This window comes from Macaca mulatta, chromosome 10, assembly GCF_049350105.2.
Source record: "Macaca mulatta isolate MMU2019108-1 chromosome 10, T2T-MMU8v2.0, whole genome shotgun sequence".
NCBI classification, from domain to species: domain Eukaryota; kingdom Metazoa; phylum Chordata; class Mammalia; order Primates; family Cercopithecidae; genus Macaca; species Macaca mulatta.
In genome coordinates, this window is record NC_133415.1 from 115,516,666 (window position 1) to 115,533,326 (window position 16,661).

The following is a 16,661-nucleotide window of genomic DNA, read 5'->3' on the forward strand; positions in this document are numbered from 1 at the left end:
TTATTGTAAACTTAATTTTTTCAATTTAGTAAGAGGGCTTCCTGCTAGCAAGAGTCGCCCAACAGTGGTTGGGGGCCTGAGGGAAGAGAAGGACGGAGGCTGGAGAGATGGTGACTCTCCTACATTCAGAAGCCTGAAGCCTGCTGTGAACCAGTGACGGGTTTTGCACATCCTGCTGGCATGGCCTCATCCTGTTCACCATCGCATCTGCTCCACTCGTGCAACACAGACCCACTGAGTGCCAACTACGTGCCGGGCAGCGTTGGAGGGACTCAGGGTAAGCTAGCCAATGAAACAAGCAGGGACCCCCACCCTTGGGAGCGTCTTCCAAAGACCTCTCATGTGGTGACTCTTTGGATGTGATTGTCACCCCAGGCACAGATGACTACCTTGCTTGGTAATAAGGACATGGCCTTGCTCACACCACTCAGGGAACCACAGAAAGCCAGACTGTCCCCAGCACACGGGCTGCCCCTGTTCAGCACTCGTGCTGCACCCTAGCATCACAGCCGTGCCCGTGGACCTCGGTCCTTGCTGCCCTTGGGACCCGCCGGCTCCTCAACAGGCAGCATTGGGAATGTTGGGATCAGGGCAGCAGGTCTCCAAGGTTCTCCAGCTTGCAGGAGACACTCGCCCCCAGAGCCCTGCCCCCCACGAGGCTGTGCCCGGCTTCATGTGTCAGTGAAGGCATCTGGTGGCCAAGGGTGTGGCTGCATCACCAATGGGCATGACCGGACCCGGCCCGGCCCTTCCCAAGCTTCACCGGCACTTTCTTAGAGTTTCAGCTGTTTAGGAAGGGCTTCTGTCTGCAGAAATCAGAGAGAAAGGGGCAAACAACGTGGAGTTAAAAGCTTCCGGCTGCAGAGCCATCCGGTTGGTGAGTGCACAGGAGAACTCAGAACAGGCGAGCGCCTTGGAGCAGCTGAGCGGCGTAGCTGCCAGGAGTCCCCACCCGGGGCCCGCCATCCGCCGTGTAGAGCAAGGCCTTCCAAGTGACATTTTCCTACGTGGTTTTAAGCAAATGCTCCATCACAATATTTGCACTAAGTTGCCTTTTATGATTTTTTAAGCTCCCAGGCTAACTCAAAGATAAACCTTTGAAAATAAGGGCAGCTTAGCCAAAAGGTCAGGGGTTTGAAAACCAAACAATGAGCTTTGGCAGAGAGAGAGCACAATCTGCTGCATCCTCCTACTTTGGCTGGCAGAGGGACAGACTCCAGTGGCCATTGCTGTGGCCTTCCTCTTTGTGGGGGTCTCGACAGAGGCGCCTGACGGCCCAGCCCGTGGTCAGACCCCAGTGTTACCAAGACAGTGGTGAATGCCTGGACCTGACACTGTCCAGCACATGTACTCCCTGCGTGGCGTGGACACTAAGGTCCCCGCCCAAGCCCCTGTACTTATCTGGTGAATCGTGCCTTCCAGAGGACAAATCCGGCCTATTCCAGCCTACTCTAGTGATGGAACACCTCACCTCACCTCACACCCGACACTTAGCTGAGGGTATCCAGCCCCTCTTCAGCCTGACATCGACCTCGTTCATTCCCCGTGGAGACCCATCAGTAACAGCCCTGCCCTTCATTCAGCCACTATTCCCGTTTTACAGACGACTCAATTGAGGCACAGAGACGCTAAGGACACTCGTCCAAATGTGAAGTAGAGCAGGGCCAACGTTCAAACCCTATCTGCTGGCTTCTGAGTCCACTATCCTGGCTTCCAGCAAAGGGACCGCTGGCATTTCCTTTGATGCCAGGATTTCTAAGCTGTGATGTTTGTGAGCTGCAGCTCCCTGACAACAGTATCAGGCTTCGGTTGAACAGAGAAGCCCAAAGCAGGGCGAGAACAGATGAATAAGCATGGAGTCCCACTGCCAGCCATCAGCTCAGGAGCCTTGAATTCTCCTAGCTGGGTGGGCCCAGGAGGGGGTTCCTCAGCCTCCCACTTCCCTCAACACCCTGCAACGCCTGCCCCAGCCTGCCCAGGTTTCCTGCTCCCAGCACAACAGCTGCAGCCAGCAACGTCCACAAAGGCCAGGCTGGTTCCCCAGCCCTGCACACACGCAGCAGCAGCTCTACCCAACCTCTCCCAGGGGTTCTGGGGAGGAGGGAGCAGGGGAGGGGACGGGGAGGGCCTAGAGAAGGGACAGTAGTGCCCTGGGGGCTCCTGGGCAACCCAGACATGCAGGGGACAAGCTTGTGCCTGGTCACCTATGCCAGTGCTACCAGTGCTATGCCAGTGCTACCAGGCGCTGCGGGGACAGGGAAAGGACAAGAATCTCGCTCTCACGTGGCTCCCGAGCCAGGGGCAGGGGCACCCTGTGAGGCGCTCCGAGGGAGGGAGTGTGCAAAGCCTGCAGGGCCTGTGAGGAGGCCCTGACGCGTGCTGTGGGGCTGCCCCTCCCAAATCCTGCTGGGGTGTGGGCTCTCAGGGTGACTTCTGATGACAAATCCAGGCAGTAATAAGGGACCCAGGGGATCACATCCCATAGCATCATGAGACCGGCCCAGGGTGCCAGGTGCGGGGCCCTGAGTGGGGAGGGTGCTGTTCTGGGCACCTGCTTTCCGCCCTCCCTCATTAACTCCTCCCTAGACTTTGATGAAACCATCTGTGGCTCCTGGCCTCTGCAGGACCCAGCCCCTCAGCTCCTCAGCCTCTGCAGGACCCAGCCCCTCAGCTCCTCAGCCTCTGCAGGACCCAGCCCCTCAGCTCCTCAGCCTCTGCAGGTGTCCCTCGGTACTGCCTCACGCCCCTGCCCCAGGTGATAACTATGCCCTGAGCCCCCACCATTCCCACTGGGCATATCCCAGAAATACGCATTCACAGACCAGGCACGCCCATGACTGCAGCTAGATTTTAAAAGGAATCACAAGAAATGTAATCTCTAGTGGTCCTGGAGCCCCCCTGGGCACCCAGCTTCTGGCACCCTGTGGACACCCAGGAGTAGGGGGGCGGCCCAACCAGCTGCGCAGCCGCCCAGCCCTGCCAGCGGGGAGCTTCCTCCCTCCCTGCCCTCCGGATACACCCTCACCCCCACTGAGCGAGCCCAGGGTTGGGGGAGGTGCATAGTTCCCTTACTAGCCGGAGCGAGAAATTGCGGAGAACAGGGAAAAGGGTGGCAGGAAGGGCCCGGTGCACGATACCCGCCGCACCCGCCCGGAATCCTGGTTCACTGGAGCGCTCAACCCAGCCCGCCCTGCCCCGGGGAGCGCGAGGGGGCGACCCGCCAGGCTGCACCCGGGTGGGGCGGGGACGACAGCGGGGGCTGCCTCCCTCCTCCGCCGCCACCCCCAACTGCTGGGCGCGCCGCGCGGCCGCCGGCTTCGTGGAGACGCGCAGAGCCGGGAGGGCGCGGGCGCGGCGGGAAGTGTGCGGGGCTAGGGTGCGCGGAGAGCGCGAGGGAGGAGATTCGGAGCGAGGGAGGGGAGCGCGCCGGGGCAGCCGTGCGTGCATTCCTCCCGGCGCCACAAGCTCGCCCCGCGCAGCCCGAGCCAGGCTGGGCGCTGTCCTCGGGAGCCTGGGGAACCGCGCGATTTGGAGATCAGAGGCACCCGGAACCGGTGGCAAGCGCCGAGCCCGGAGACAGCCCGAGGAACCGCGGAGTCTGGAGCCAGGAGCCCGGAGCTGGGAGTCCGGAGCTGGGAGTCCGGAGGAGCGCGGAGCCCGGAGCTCGGGGCGGCGCGTCTGGGTCTGGCGCTTCCCGGCTGGACGGCGCGCCCGCTGGTCTTCGCCACGCGCCCTCCTCTGGGCTCCCGTTCATCGGTCCCCGACTGAGACGTGCCCAATCCGCCCGGACTTCCAGCCCCGGAGGCGCGGGACAGAGCCGCGGACCCCAGCGCCCACCATGCGCCTCAACAGCTCCACGCCGGGAACCCCGGGCACGCCGGCCGCCGACCCCTTCCAGCGGGCGCAGGCAGGACTGGAGGCGGGGCTGCTAGCCCCGGGCTTCAGCAACGCTTCGGGCAACGCGTCGGAGCGCGTCCTGGCGGCACCCAGCAGCGAGCTGGACGTGAACACCGACATCTACTCCAAGGTGCTGGTGACCGCCGTGTACCTGGCGCTCTTCGTGGTGGGCACCGTGGGCAACACGGTGACGGCGTTCACGCTGGCGCGGAAGAAGTCGCTGCAGAGTCTGCAGAGCACGGTGCATTACCACCTGGGCAGCCTGGCGCTGTCCGACCTGCTCACCCTGCTGCTGGCCATGCCGGTGGAGCTGTACAACTTCATCTGGGTGCACCACCCCTGGGCCTTCGGCGACGCGGGCTGCCGCGGCTACTACTTCCTGCGCGACGCCTGCACCTACGCCACGGCCCTCAACGTGGCCAGCCTGAGTGTGGAGCGCTACCTGGCCATCTGCCACCCCTTCAAGGCCAAGACCCTCATGTCCCGAAGCCGCACCAAGAAGTTCATCAGCGCCATCTGGCTCGCCTCGGCCCTGCTGGCGGTGCCCATGCTGTTCACCATGGGCGAGCAGAACCGCAGCGCCGACGGCCAGCACGCCGGTGGCCTGGTGTGCACCCCCACCATCCACACCGCCACTGTCAAAGTCGTCATACAGGTAAGCCTCAGTAACCAGCCCCGGGGCTCCCCTCTCCTTCACCCCAAAAGCAACGCCAGTGGTGTGCCTTCTGGGTAGGGAGTGGGAGAGAGGTCACAGAGACAGTCTACTCCTGTGAGGCTGCGAAGGCGGTTGGGGCAGCTTGGGTGCAGCTCCGGAGTTGCCAGGCTCAGCCCCTATCTTCTCCCCTCCTGTTGAGGGGATGGAGCCCCTGCCTGTGACCTCCCTGGGGTTGGTGGCTGGGCCTCCGACGTCTGTGAATTCCTTAAGTTCTAATGGAAACATGTGCGCTGGCACCTGCGTCTCCAAAGGAAGGGGTCCCTTTCATCAGCTTCTCAAAAGGCTTTGTGCCCCCAACAGGTTACGTTCCTCTCCTCTGCAGAGAAGCCCCCAGACTGACTCTGCCAGTGCCTCCCAACTGCCTGCCCTGACCCAAACTGGGGAGTCCCCACACTGACTCTGCCGGTGCCTCCCAACTGCCTGCCCTGACCCAAACTGGGGAGTCAGAGCAGAACCTGATGCCATCTTGGGCTGGTTCCTAGTTTAGCCTCAGCTTTCCCATCTGTATGATGGGGTAGTCTTAGCATTGACCTCAGAAGGTAGAGCATTTGAGAGAGAATGTATGGGAAGTGTTTGCATGGCCCCCGACACATAGAAGCGCTCACAGGTACTATTACTGCTGGATGGTGGGGACGATGTTTCTGCTGGGAAGGTTGTGAGGCTCTGCGGGTGGTGGTGGTGTTGTGGTGAGGTGCGTAAAACTGGAGCCGAGTGACCAAGGGCCCCCCAAGGGTCTGAGCAAAGCGCCGTAGGAATGCAGGTGGGAAGCCCCCTTGGGAATCAGTTTGGCTGAGGTTCGTGGCTGGAGGGGAGGACTGATCAAACCAAAGTCCCGAGCCGGAGGTTGGTGTCCAGGGAGGAAGTCAGGGCTGGTCGGGCACTTTGGATGGCACCTTGGACACGAGCAGCCTTCGAGGTGTGGGGTTTCTTCCATTTCTGGTGGGCTAAGGAAGCCAGAGGGTGAAGGATCCAGGCAGAGTCGCCCACCTCTGCCCAGCTAGAGGGGCTGGGGTGGCTGGCTGTCCCCCTGGCTCCCGACACACCAGCATCAGCAGCCTCCCAGCTAAGCTTCTGTAGTTGCCTGGGCAGCCCTCATATGCCAGTGTGCCCGGTGGGGGTGGGGGCAGCAGTGCCGGGCAGGGCGTCACCTGGGCCCTAACTGACCCTCCACTGGCCACCACCCAGGTGGACTGGGGGGTGGGGGGTAGAACTGAGCTCCCAGTCTCCCCGGCTGCACATAGAACTGGTGGCAACAGGTGTCTCCTCTGGGGGAGGCCCCTCCCACAGACACTGGTAGCAGGCAGTGAGTCAGGGCTGCTTTGCCTCTGCCGCAAGAGTCCCTGCCCTCCCCAGAGGCAGAAGTAGGCATGGCCCGTGGGGTAAACGCAGTGATAAGTGACCTCTCGCTCCCTTTGAGGCTTCATCTGCTCTCCCCAAGCTCCTGCCTTTGATCGGCATTGGCCAGGGGCGTGGAGGGGCCCCAGGGGCGACAGCCACCCAATCCTTCGGAAGGTGAGCAGTGGAGGGGTCAGTGCTGTCACTGCCCACCCAGGAGGTGTCCCCGCTCAGACCCCTGATCCTCCCGCTCCCCTGGCAAAAGGCCAGGAGCTCACCAGCCTCCACAATCCTCGAAAACAAACAGCTGAAAAGCACAGGGGTGTGACGACAGCTCGGCTCCACCCCCAAGAAAGTGTCCTCCCTGGCGTGCGTGGGTTCTCTGCCGGGTACTTGGGATTGGGCACCTGTGGGACATCACTTTGCCTCCCAAAGCACCACCTGCCCAGCCTTGTTGCTTCGAGGCTGCGAGGCAGATTTGGCCAAGTCATGCTGCGGCCAGCCACAGGCACTCGTCCACTCACAGAGGCCTGTGACACTTCAACCCTGGGACAACGGCCCCACGCCCTGCAGATGCCATGCTGGCCGAGCGTTGCTGAATGCCCCTGGCATCCTCCACACCCTTGGAGAACATAGTTTCCACTTTTCTTTAAAGGGCTCAGCTGCGTGCCTGGGAGCGGCTGATTACAAGGGTGCTCCTCCATCCGATGCTGGCGGCCTGGGGCTTTCCAGGGCCCTAATGCCGGCTGCTCCCTGTGCTCGAAAAGAACATTCCTTGTAGGAGAGGCCTTGGCTTCCCCCGACCCCTGCTCTGCCATTTGCCATTTTACTAGAGGTTTCCCCAGAATTAGGGGGTTTATGGTCTCCCCGTGGGCTTCTGGGCCACTGGCAGATCTGGGTGAACATTCAGCTTTCAAACGATGATGTCTGACTGAGGAGGGGCTGGATACCCTCAGCTAAGTGTCTGCCTCTCAGTGACCACGTATGGAAGTGTTGGGGCAGTAGCCAATCAAATGGCCCCTCTTTCCAAAACAGGGGTCCTTTCCTGCCCCAGGGGCCCCTACAAAATTTTGGCTTGGGCACTTGCAAACAGAAATTGTGTTTAGAAATGAGGTGGTTTGGTGATAACACTTTGGAGCAACTTACGGTAATCCTCCCTGAAGCCAGCTGGGCATTTTCCTAGTGTGTAGCTGGGGCTGGGAATCGACGGTGGAGTGGGCAGGGCTCTCAGGCCAGCAGACAGGACCTGGTGCCCAGGACCCTCCCAAAGGCCCCAGACCTGGCCCCAGTGCAAGCAGTGTGACTGGGAGGAGGTGCTGGGGGCTCAGGGACCTACGGGTGCTCCTGGGTTCCCCTGGACTGTCCTACCCCTCCTCTAGCCCACCCACACACGTGGCCCCACACAGGCAGATGGCCCTTGCTTCTTGGATGGTCCCCCATGGCACAGGTCCAACCTCCAGGTTTGACCTCGGCTGTGACAAGGTCCCGGTGGCACAGGCTCTGTGTGGCAGGGCTCAGGGCTGATGGCCCAGATGGTGGGTCATCAGAGTCCCGTGCTTATCCATCCGCGGTGTGTATACTGAACGTATGCACACATGTGTGTCCAGGGACCCACGGTGGCAGGGGCCTGGGACCTCAGGTATCCGATTCAAATCAGATGAGGGATGAGGTGGCTGCAGCCTTTGAAAGTTTTAGAGACCCGCCCCGACCATGGCCCCACACAAAAGCAAACCCTCTCGGCCTCACAGGCACAAGTCCATTAGATCCTTCTGAGTGGCCGTGAGGACTCCTTTCATCACTGCCATTGTCTGCACCAAGCGAGTCCCGCTCCTGCAGGCTCAGCCTCCCTGCCTCCTCCTTTGTTTTCTCTGCAAGGCTTCTTCATATTGAGTACAAACAGCAGTGCTCTTTGCTGGGTTAGATCCCAACTCAGAGGGCACCTGCTCCCTCCCAGGGGCCGACGAGGCCTTGATTCATGCAGGAGGAGCTGGTCTCCTACAACCCCTGCTCCAGAGGCCTCCAGGAACAGACAGAGCGCAGGGCGACTTGGCGAACACCCCGGCTGTTCAGGGCTGGCAGAATTCCAGGAAAGGAGAGGCAGCTGAGACAGGGAAGGAGACGGGTTCCAGTGAAATCCGGCCGTGGATTATTTCAGGGCTCCTGTCCCGTGCCCCAGGCTGTGCCCAGCAACCTCCACAGGCAGCATCCTCATTCTTAGGAAGGATACAGAGGTGTTTAGAGTGTGGAGTCTGCAACTTATTCTCAAATCGTTCAGAAAAAAAGGTGTGGCCAAATGGAAGGAGAGCAAGCAGACAGTGAATCAAGGGAGGAGACCGCTCGCGGGCCACGCGGCACTGGGCTGCAGACCTGCCACGGGCAGCCGAGCGTCCTGGGTATTCTTCCTGCAACTGTTCAGCAGTGGGAACTTTTTCTAGTTAGAAAGTTGCAGAAGGCCGGGCATGGTGGCTCACACCTGTCATCCCAGCACTTTGGGAGGCTGAGGTGGGTGGATCACCTGAGGTTAGGAGTTCAAGACTAGCCTGGCCAACATGGGGGAACCCGATCTCTGCTAAAAATACAAAAATTAGCCGGGCGTGGTGAAGGATGCCTGTAATCCCAGCTCCTTGGGAGGCTGAGTCGTGAGAATCGCTTGAGCTTCAGAGGCAGAGGTTGCAGTGAGCCAAGATCACACCACCACACTCCAGCCTGGGTGACAAGAGGGAAAATCCGTCTCAAAAAAAAAGTTACAGAAGAAGTTGTTCTTCAAGGGGTCCTTAGAACAGCCTGCCCCACTCTGACCTCCCCTGGGGGCGGGAAGGGGACCCACACCATGCAGCTCTGGGCGGCTCTGGCTCCGGCTGTGGCGGCCACAGTGTCCTCACCTGCAGTGCAGGGCTTCGAGTGCTGTTGGTGTGAGGCCAAGAGTCACACACTTCCTCCAGTCTGAAAAGCCCATGACCCTTTAGAGGAAAGGAGTGGAGCATTTTTCCTGCCTTTTCTATTCAAACGGTACTTTAGAATAACCCAAGAGTAGGTAAAGGGCAGCGTCTCAGCGCAGAAATGTTCACCAATAAGTGAAGAAGGAGCAGGAGTGTTAGAATCCCACTCATCAGGTGCAGTCCTGATCAAACAATGGATGCAGGCATGGATTCTTGGCAGCTGCCGGTGTCACGAAGGGGAGTTAGGTGTGAGGTGAGCCCTGGTGTGCACACAGCCCCATGGCATCCTTGGAGCAAAGCCATTGAATCTGAATCTGATGGAGCCCCTGATGCCACTGCCAACACACAGGACACACCAGGGACAGAGGAACAGGGACAAATGCACCATTAGGATGCAGCCAGCAAAACCCAGACCACAAGAAACACCTCCAGACAAACAACTCAGTCTGTCCTACAAATAAACAGTGAGGGAATCAGAGACGGTGGCCTGGATTCTTAGCAAAGACTCAGACAAGTCAACCTGTTGCAGAATGCCGGCACCAAAGCCGATCATTCTTCATGCCAAGAAACAGCGAGAAAAGCCTGGGTAGTTGAATAGCTACAAATTCTTGTCCAGAGCTGTTATGGGTATGGTTTTCAAAATGGTCCTGATCTCTTAGAGGTACATATGGAAGTGTTTACAGACAAAATGATACAATGTCTCAGATTTACTGAAGCATGGTCTGGAGGAAGGGGCTGTAGGAGGCAACAGAGGAGACAAGATTGGTCTTAAGTCTATAATCGTGGAAAGCGGGTGTCGATGACATTTTTGGTGTGTGTTTGAAAAATTTAGTAATTACAAGTTTTCAAAAGGTTAAAGTGCTATATGTTGGAAATAAAGAATTTGGAGAGTGAAATCAGACGTTCAGACGGTGACTCTGAGGCCGTGGGGGGTGAGAGGGCAGGACAGGACAGGGAGGCGACCTTGGCCTTGTTCCAGGCACTAGATCTGCCTGTTGGAGCCAGGTGGGAGACGGCAGGGAGAGGACCTGCAGACATGCAAGTCCACGTCTGTACCTTGTAACCCCATTTCCCGGATTAAGCAGAGGGCAGAGCCACCTGTGCACATCACGTGGCTGGAGAGACAGGGCCTGGAGGTGCTCTCAGCAGGGGAAACCTAGTCTGACCCTGTGGTGCTCCCCATGGGGACAACGGTCAGGCTTTTGAGTGAGACGGGCAAGGGTGGGAGCATGAGGGGCCCAGAGCTGGCCATGGCTGGCTCTGACTGGGCTTGGAGTCCTCAAGAGTGACTTGGCCCAGGGCGGTTCAGGCTCACCTGTTCACGGCTCTGCACTGGGACCCGTGGTCAGCTCTCCCAGGCTGTCCTACACTTGGACTGACAGTATTCTGAGGACATTCAACTCCAGGGATAAACGGGGTCGTGGGGCTGTGCCTGCAGTTCTGTGGGTGCTGAGGGCAGCAAGGGAGTACCGCCACCCTGTGCTTACCAAGAACCACTGCAAGCCACCCCACAGGCGAGGCAGGGCCTCGGGCAGCAGCCCAGGGATCTCCAGGTCTGTTCTCAAGGGCACCAGGGCTCCCAGCTGGTAGCATCTGATGATGAGCAGAGAGGGCCCTGGGCTGAGCAGGGCCCAAGAGGGCATCCGGCCTGTGCACAAACCAGAGGCTGCCTTTGTTTTTCTCAATCGCAGAAATAAATTCCCAAGTGGTGATCTAGTAGTTTGTATTAAGAGAAGAAAAAAAGCTTTTCTTTATTTTTGAATCATGGTGAAACACACATCACTTAAAACGTGCTGTTGTGCCCTCTGTGACGGTGCAGTTGAGCAGCATGAAGCACGTTCACATTGCTATGCAACCGTCACCGCCATCCACCTCCAGAACCTTCTCTCTCCCCAGACTGAAACTGTCCCCATTAAACCCTGACCCCCAGCGCCTGGTGACCTCTTTGCTGCTTTCTGGCTCGGTGAGGTGGGTGACTCAGGCTGGCAGAATCTCAGGCCTCCCCTGGGTCTTCTTTAAAATGCAGGTTCAAGGAGGTGCGCTTTATGCTGAAAGACACCGGACTCCGAGGCCCTGGTGATTCCAAGCACTTGAGGTTCTGGAAAAGGCTGAGCCGTTGGGACAGGAGGAAGGTCAGCGGAGGGGTGGGGTCGCCATGGGGGCGCTGGGAACTCTGGGGTGATGGAAATGTTCTGTATCTTGGTTGTGGTTCAAAGCTCGTGGTTTCAGCGCATGTCAGTCCTGCCCCTGTGAGTCCGTGTTGGTTGCGGTTCAAAGCTCATGGAGCTGTAGGCTGAGGGGTGGATTTCAGCGTGTGTCAGTCCTGCCCCTGTGAGTCTGTGTTGGTTGCGGTTCAAAGTTCATGGAGCTGTAGGCTGAGGGGTGGATTTCAGCATGTGTTAGTCCTGCCTCCGTGAGTCTGTGAAAAACAACAGCAGCAGAGAGTGGCCGAGCTGCCGTCCGCTCAAGGCTGTTTCGGGTGGCCAGGTCCTCCCTCCTGCCGGCCTGTGTGCACTCAAGATCCTCCTCCTCTGCACGGCCATGAAGGGCTGTGGGGACACGAGCCCCCCACCCCGCAGCCCCTCACGCCCTGACCAGGCTGCTGCCTGCACAATGCTAGCTCTGCAAGGTGGGCATGGAGGGGAATAGAGATCCTGGTTCTTGGCACTTGGGGGGATGGTGTTCCTGAGGTCACAGCCATGGGGTCTGCCTGCCCCAGAGACCCCCCACTGTTCCCCATCCACACCCTGGAGTTTGACCTTGTCACCGCCAGTGAAGGTGCAGTCGCCGAGGGGCTGGCCCCATCCACATGGCATCCCAAGGGGAATGCACAACTCCAGAGGGGGACCACCGGGCTCCACAGCGTCAGTGAAGAAACTGAGGCCCAGAGAGGGGCAAGGCACCTGCCCCACCCCTGTGCCCACTGCTCTTCCCAACAGCATCACCAGTGGGGCACCACCCACTCCAGGAGGCCAAGGAGAGAGCCCTGGGTCTGGAGTGCCACGTGGACCTGGTACAGGTTGGAGAGGGGAGGTGCCCAGCGTGCTGACCCACTCGAAGCCACCCGCACCTGCTTTGGGACTTTACATCCCTGTGCACCTGTGGGGGCTGCGTCCTGCAAACCCAGGGCTGGCTCCTGAAGGCAGGCAGGGGAGCAAGAAGGAGATCAGGGGAATGCTTCCCGAGAATCGGTGGTTTTGGGTTGTGCCCAGTGGCTCGGAATGGCTGGCTTGCTAGAACCCAGGTTCAAATCCCAGCTTTATCGCTGGCCAGCAGCATGACTCTGAGCAAGTGGTGTGACCATCAGTGCCTCTGTTTCCCTATCAGCCCACTGGAGGTAGCGACTGCCCTGCGGTCTCATGAGTTAATGACATAAAACGCTAGAGACTGTGCCTAGGGTGGAAGAAGGACTCAATTACCCACGCGTACTATTTGTGTTCTCCCCTGAACAGCAGCAGAAATGCAGCAGCACTTGGGAGGGCCGGGAGCCTCCCCAGGCAGGAGGAATTCTCTTCTGAGCATCTGGGCTAACATCTTTCATTCCTTCCTTCATTCACTCGTCATTCATTCACTGAACACTTACTACAAGCCAGGATGGGTGTATAGCAGCCCAAAAAAATTGGCAAAAAGTTCTGGCCCCCTGAACTCATGTCCCACCAGAGAAGATAGAAAATAAGCGAAATAGATAGGCATGATACATGACTGGCAGGGAGTAACAAGAGCTGCAGAGAAAACCACATGGGGGGAGCGCGGGGGTGCAGGCAGGTCAGGAAGGCCTCATGCAGACCCTGCAGGAGCACACTGGTGGGCGTTGGGGAAGATGCCAGGTAGGGGAACAGCAGGTGCAAAGACCCCGGGGCAGGCACGTGCTGGGTGTGCCGGAGGAACAGCGCTCGCCTGGCTGGGGTGGCCAGAGCAGAGTGAGCAGAGGGCCGTGTGAGAAGCCACCAGCAGATCCCGCCGGGCCTCATAGACCTCGCTGCAGCTTTTATTCTAGAAGAAGTGAGTGGGCGTGGGAGATTCTGGGCAGAGCCGCCATGCAACTTACATGTTAAAGGGACAGCTCTGAGTGCTTTGTTGAGAATGCATTTAGGGGTCAGGAGAGTGGTTGGGAAGCTGCTGCCGGATGTCTTGGGAGTGACCAAGGTGACCTGGGCCAGGGTGGGGGTGGAGAAGGTGGTGGAGAGGGGTAGGATACCAGATACGTGCTTTTCTTTGTTCCTACTTCATTTTTCGACTGACATGCAATAAGGTTCCCTTCTGTGCTTGTTCGCACCTATGAGCTTCAATAAACGCAGCCCCTGTATCCCCACTTCAGAAGACAGACCAGCCCCAGCCCCCAAACCCTGTGGCCCACCCACCCCGACGCCAGCCCCTCCACCCACTGGTCTGCTCTCCTTCCCCACAGCTTTGCCTTTTCTGGGATGTCGCGTGAGTGGAGCCAGCTGGGCCGTGGCCTCTCGAGCAGGCCTTCTTCCTTCACTCCATCCTCTGAGCTGTCGCCTGCATCCACTAGGCGTTCCTTTTCACTGTGGAGTCAGATCCATTGTGTGGATAGACCACGTTTGGTTGATGCATTTGCCCCCGAAAGACTTTTGGGTTGTTTCTAGGCTTGGGCGATTATGAATAAAGTAGCGACAAATATTCACATACGATGAATTTTGTGTGAATATACATTTTCATTTCTCATGAGTAAATACATTGGTTTCAGATTGCTGGGTCATACAGAAAGTGTATGTTTGCCAGCATTTCCAAAGCGATGCGCTGTTTTGAACGTCCCTAACCCTAGCCCTAACCCACAAGAGAGCACCGGTCACTCTGCATCCTGGCCGACTCTTGGTCTTGCCTCACTGCTCTGGCTATGACTTCCAGTATGATGGTGAATAGGAGTGATGAGAGTAGATATCCTTGCCTTGCTTCCAATCTTTTTTTTTTCTTCTGAATCAGGATCTTACTCTGTCACCCAGGCCGGAGTGCGATGGTGCAATCTCACCTCTCTGCAACCTCCACCTCCCAGGCACAAGTGATTCTCCTGCCTCAGCCTCCTGAGTAGTTGGGATTACAGGCACATGCCACCACACCCGGGTAATTTTTTGTATTTTTTATGGCGATGGGGTCTCACCATGTTGCCCAGGCTGGTCTCAAACCCCTGGACTCAAGAGATCTTCCTGCCTCAGTCTCCCAAAGCGTTAGGATTACAGATGTGAGCCACCACACCCACCCTGCTCCCAATCTTAGGGGTAAAGTTTTCAGTCTTTCTAGTTAAGTGTGAAGTTTTTACTTTTTAGTTTTTTGTCAGTTTTTTTTGTTTTGTTTTGTTTTCATTTACCCATTCTAATAGGTGTGTATCTGGTTGTGATTTTAATTTGCATTTTTTTAGTGACTGATGATGTTAAGCATCTTTTCTTGTGTTTAAGTGACATTTACATATCTTCTTTGGTAAAATGCCTGTTCTAATTGTTTGCTATTTAAGAAATTGGGTTGTTTTCATATGGTTTAGTTTTGAGAGTTTTAAAAATACATTCTGCATATGAGACCTTTATCAGATATGTGATTTGCAAATATTTTCTCCCGTGTAGCTTTTCTTTGCATTTGCCTAACATTGTATTTCACACGGCAAAGAGGTGCAATTTTTATAAAGTCCAACATATCACAAATTTTGTGGATCACTCTTTTGGTATGGTGTCTAAGAATTCAACGCCTAGCCCAAGGCCACAAGGATTTTCTTCTGTATTGTCTTCTAGAAGTTTTATAGTTTTATATTTATGTTTATCAGCTATTTTGAGCTCATTTTTCTGTAAGGTGTGAGGTATAGGTCCTCTTTTCTATAAGGTGTGAGGTATAGGTCCTCTTTTCTATAAGGTGTGAGGTATAGGTCCTCTTTTCTATAAGGTGTGAGGTATAGGTCCTCTTTTCTATAAGGGGTGAGGTATAGGTCCTCTTTTCAATAAGAGGTGAGGTATATGTCCTCTTTTGCATATGAATATGCAAATGTGCCAGCATCTGATAACACGATGACAGCTTTCTCCATGGAAGCTTCTTTGTGCCTTGGTCAAGATAAGTAAGCTGACCCCATGTGTGGGGTCGACATCTACTTTCTCTCTATTATTATTATTATTTTTTTTTTTTTGAGACTGAGTCTCACTTTATTGCCCAGGCTGGAATGCAGTGGTATGATCTCACCTCACTGCAACCTCCGCCTCCTGGGTTCAAGCTATTCTCTTGTCTCAGCCTCATGAGTAGCTGGGATTACAGGCAGGTGCCACCACACCCAGATAATTTTTGTATTTTTAGTAGAGATGGGGTTTTACCATGTTGGCCAGGCTGGTCTCAAACTCCTGACTTCAAGTGATCTGCCCCATTGGCCTCCCAAAGTGCTAGGATGACAGGCATGAGCCACCGTGCCCGGCCTATACCCACTTTTGTCTGTTCTTTTTTTTTTTTTTTTTTTTGAGACGGAGTCTTGCTTTGTCGCCCAGGCTGTGGTGCAGTGGCCGGATCTCGGCTCACTGCAAGCTCCGCCTCCTGGGTTTACGCCATTCTCCTGCCTCAGCCTCCTGAGTAGCTGGGACTACAGGCGCCCACCACCTCACCCGGCTAGTTTTTTGTATTTTTTAGTAGAGACGGGGTTTCACCATGTTAGCCAGAATGGTCTTGATCTCCTGACCTGGTGATCCTCCCGTCTCGGCCTCCCAAAGTGCTGGGATTACAGGCTTGAGCCACCGCGCCCGGCCTTGTCTGTTCTTTTAATCTGTGTATCCCTAGCATCTCGATCCCACACTCTCTTGATTAGCTTTACACTAAGTCTTTCAGGTAGCATGAGTCTTCCAACTTTGTTCTTTTTCAGAATTGTTTTGGTTATTCCAGTTCCTTCACTTTCTATGGAAATTTTAGAATCGGCTTGTTAATAGCTACGAAAAAAGTCTGCTGGGATTTTGTTAGTGTGTAGTGGAGATTTGGCATCCTAACCTTGAGACTTTCAATGCATGAATACAGCACATCTCTCCATTTATTCAGGTCTTCTTTGATTTATTTCATCAGTAGTAGTTTCCAGCAAGTAGATCCTACTCATTGCTTTTAGATTTGTACTTAAATATTCATGGTTTTGGTGCTATTGCACATGGTACCTTTTTTGAAATTTGCTCTTTTCAATTTTTCATGACTAGTACATATAAATATAATTAGTTTTATATATTGACCTTATATTTGCATCCATGACAAACACACTTATTAATTCTAACAGTTTTTTTTGTAGGATCCTTGGGATTTTCCATGTAGGCAGTCATGCTGTCTGTGAATAAAGAAAATTTTATTTTATCCTTTCTAATCTGTATATGTTTATTTCCTTTTGTTGCCTTATTACTCTGGCTATGACTTCCAGTATGATGGTGAATAGGAGTGGTGAAAATTGACCTCTTGCCTTGTTCCTGATCTTAGGCAGAAAGTTTGTAGTCTTTTTAATTGAGTATGAAGTTTTTTCGTTTATTTAAGCTTTTGGGAGAGCTCTTTATAAAGTTAGGAAAGTTTCCTTGTATTCCTAGTGTGCTGAGAGATTTTTTCTTAATTGTGAATGAATAAATTTTGTGCAATGATTTTTCTGTCTCATCGTGTGGTAAGATCCTGTGGATTTTCTCCATTAGTCAGTGAATGTGGCGAATTATATTGATTACTTTCCAGTTGTGATAAAATGTACATCACATAAAATTTACCACTTTAGTCAATTTAAGTGCACAGTTCTGTGGCACTAAGTACATTGTCACATGTCCATCCCCACC

General features: G+C 55.4%; 1 protein-coding gene across 1 annotated transcript in view; it reads left to right on the top strand.

Annotated features, from left to right (window-relative positions):
• Positions 1-3,044: 3,044 nt before the first annotated feature.
• Positions 3,045-16,661, top strand: part of NTSR1 (neurotensin receptor 1) — a 55,238-nt gene continuing 41,621 nt past the window's right edge. The window contains exon 1 of the mRNA XM_015148634.3: positions 3,045-4,552. Coding sequence (XP_015004120.1) covers positions 3,839-4,552 — 714 coding nt within the window. The 5' untranslated portion in view covers positions 3,045-3,838. The remainder of the gene's footprint in view (positions 4,553-16,661) is intronic.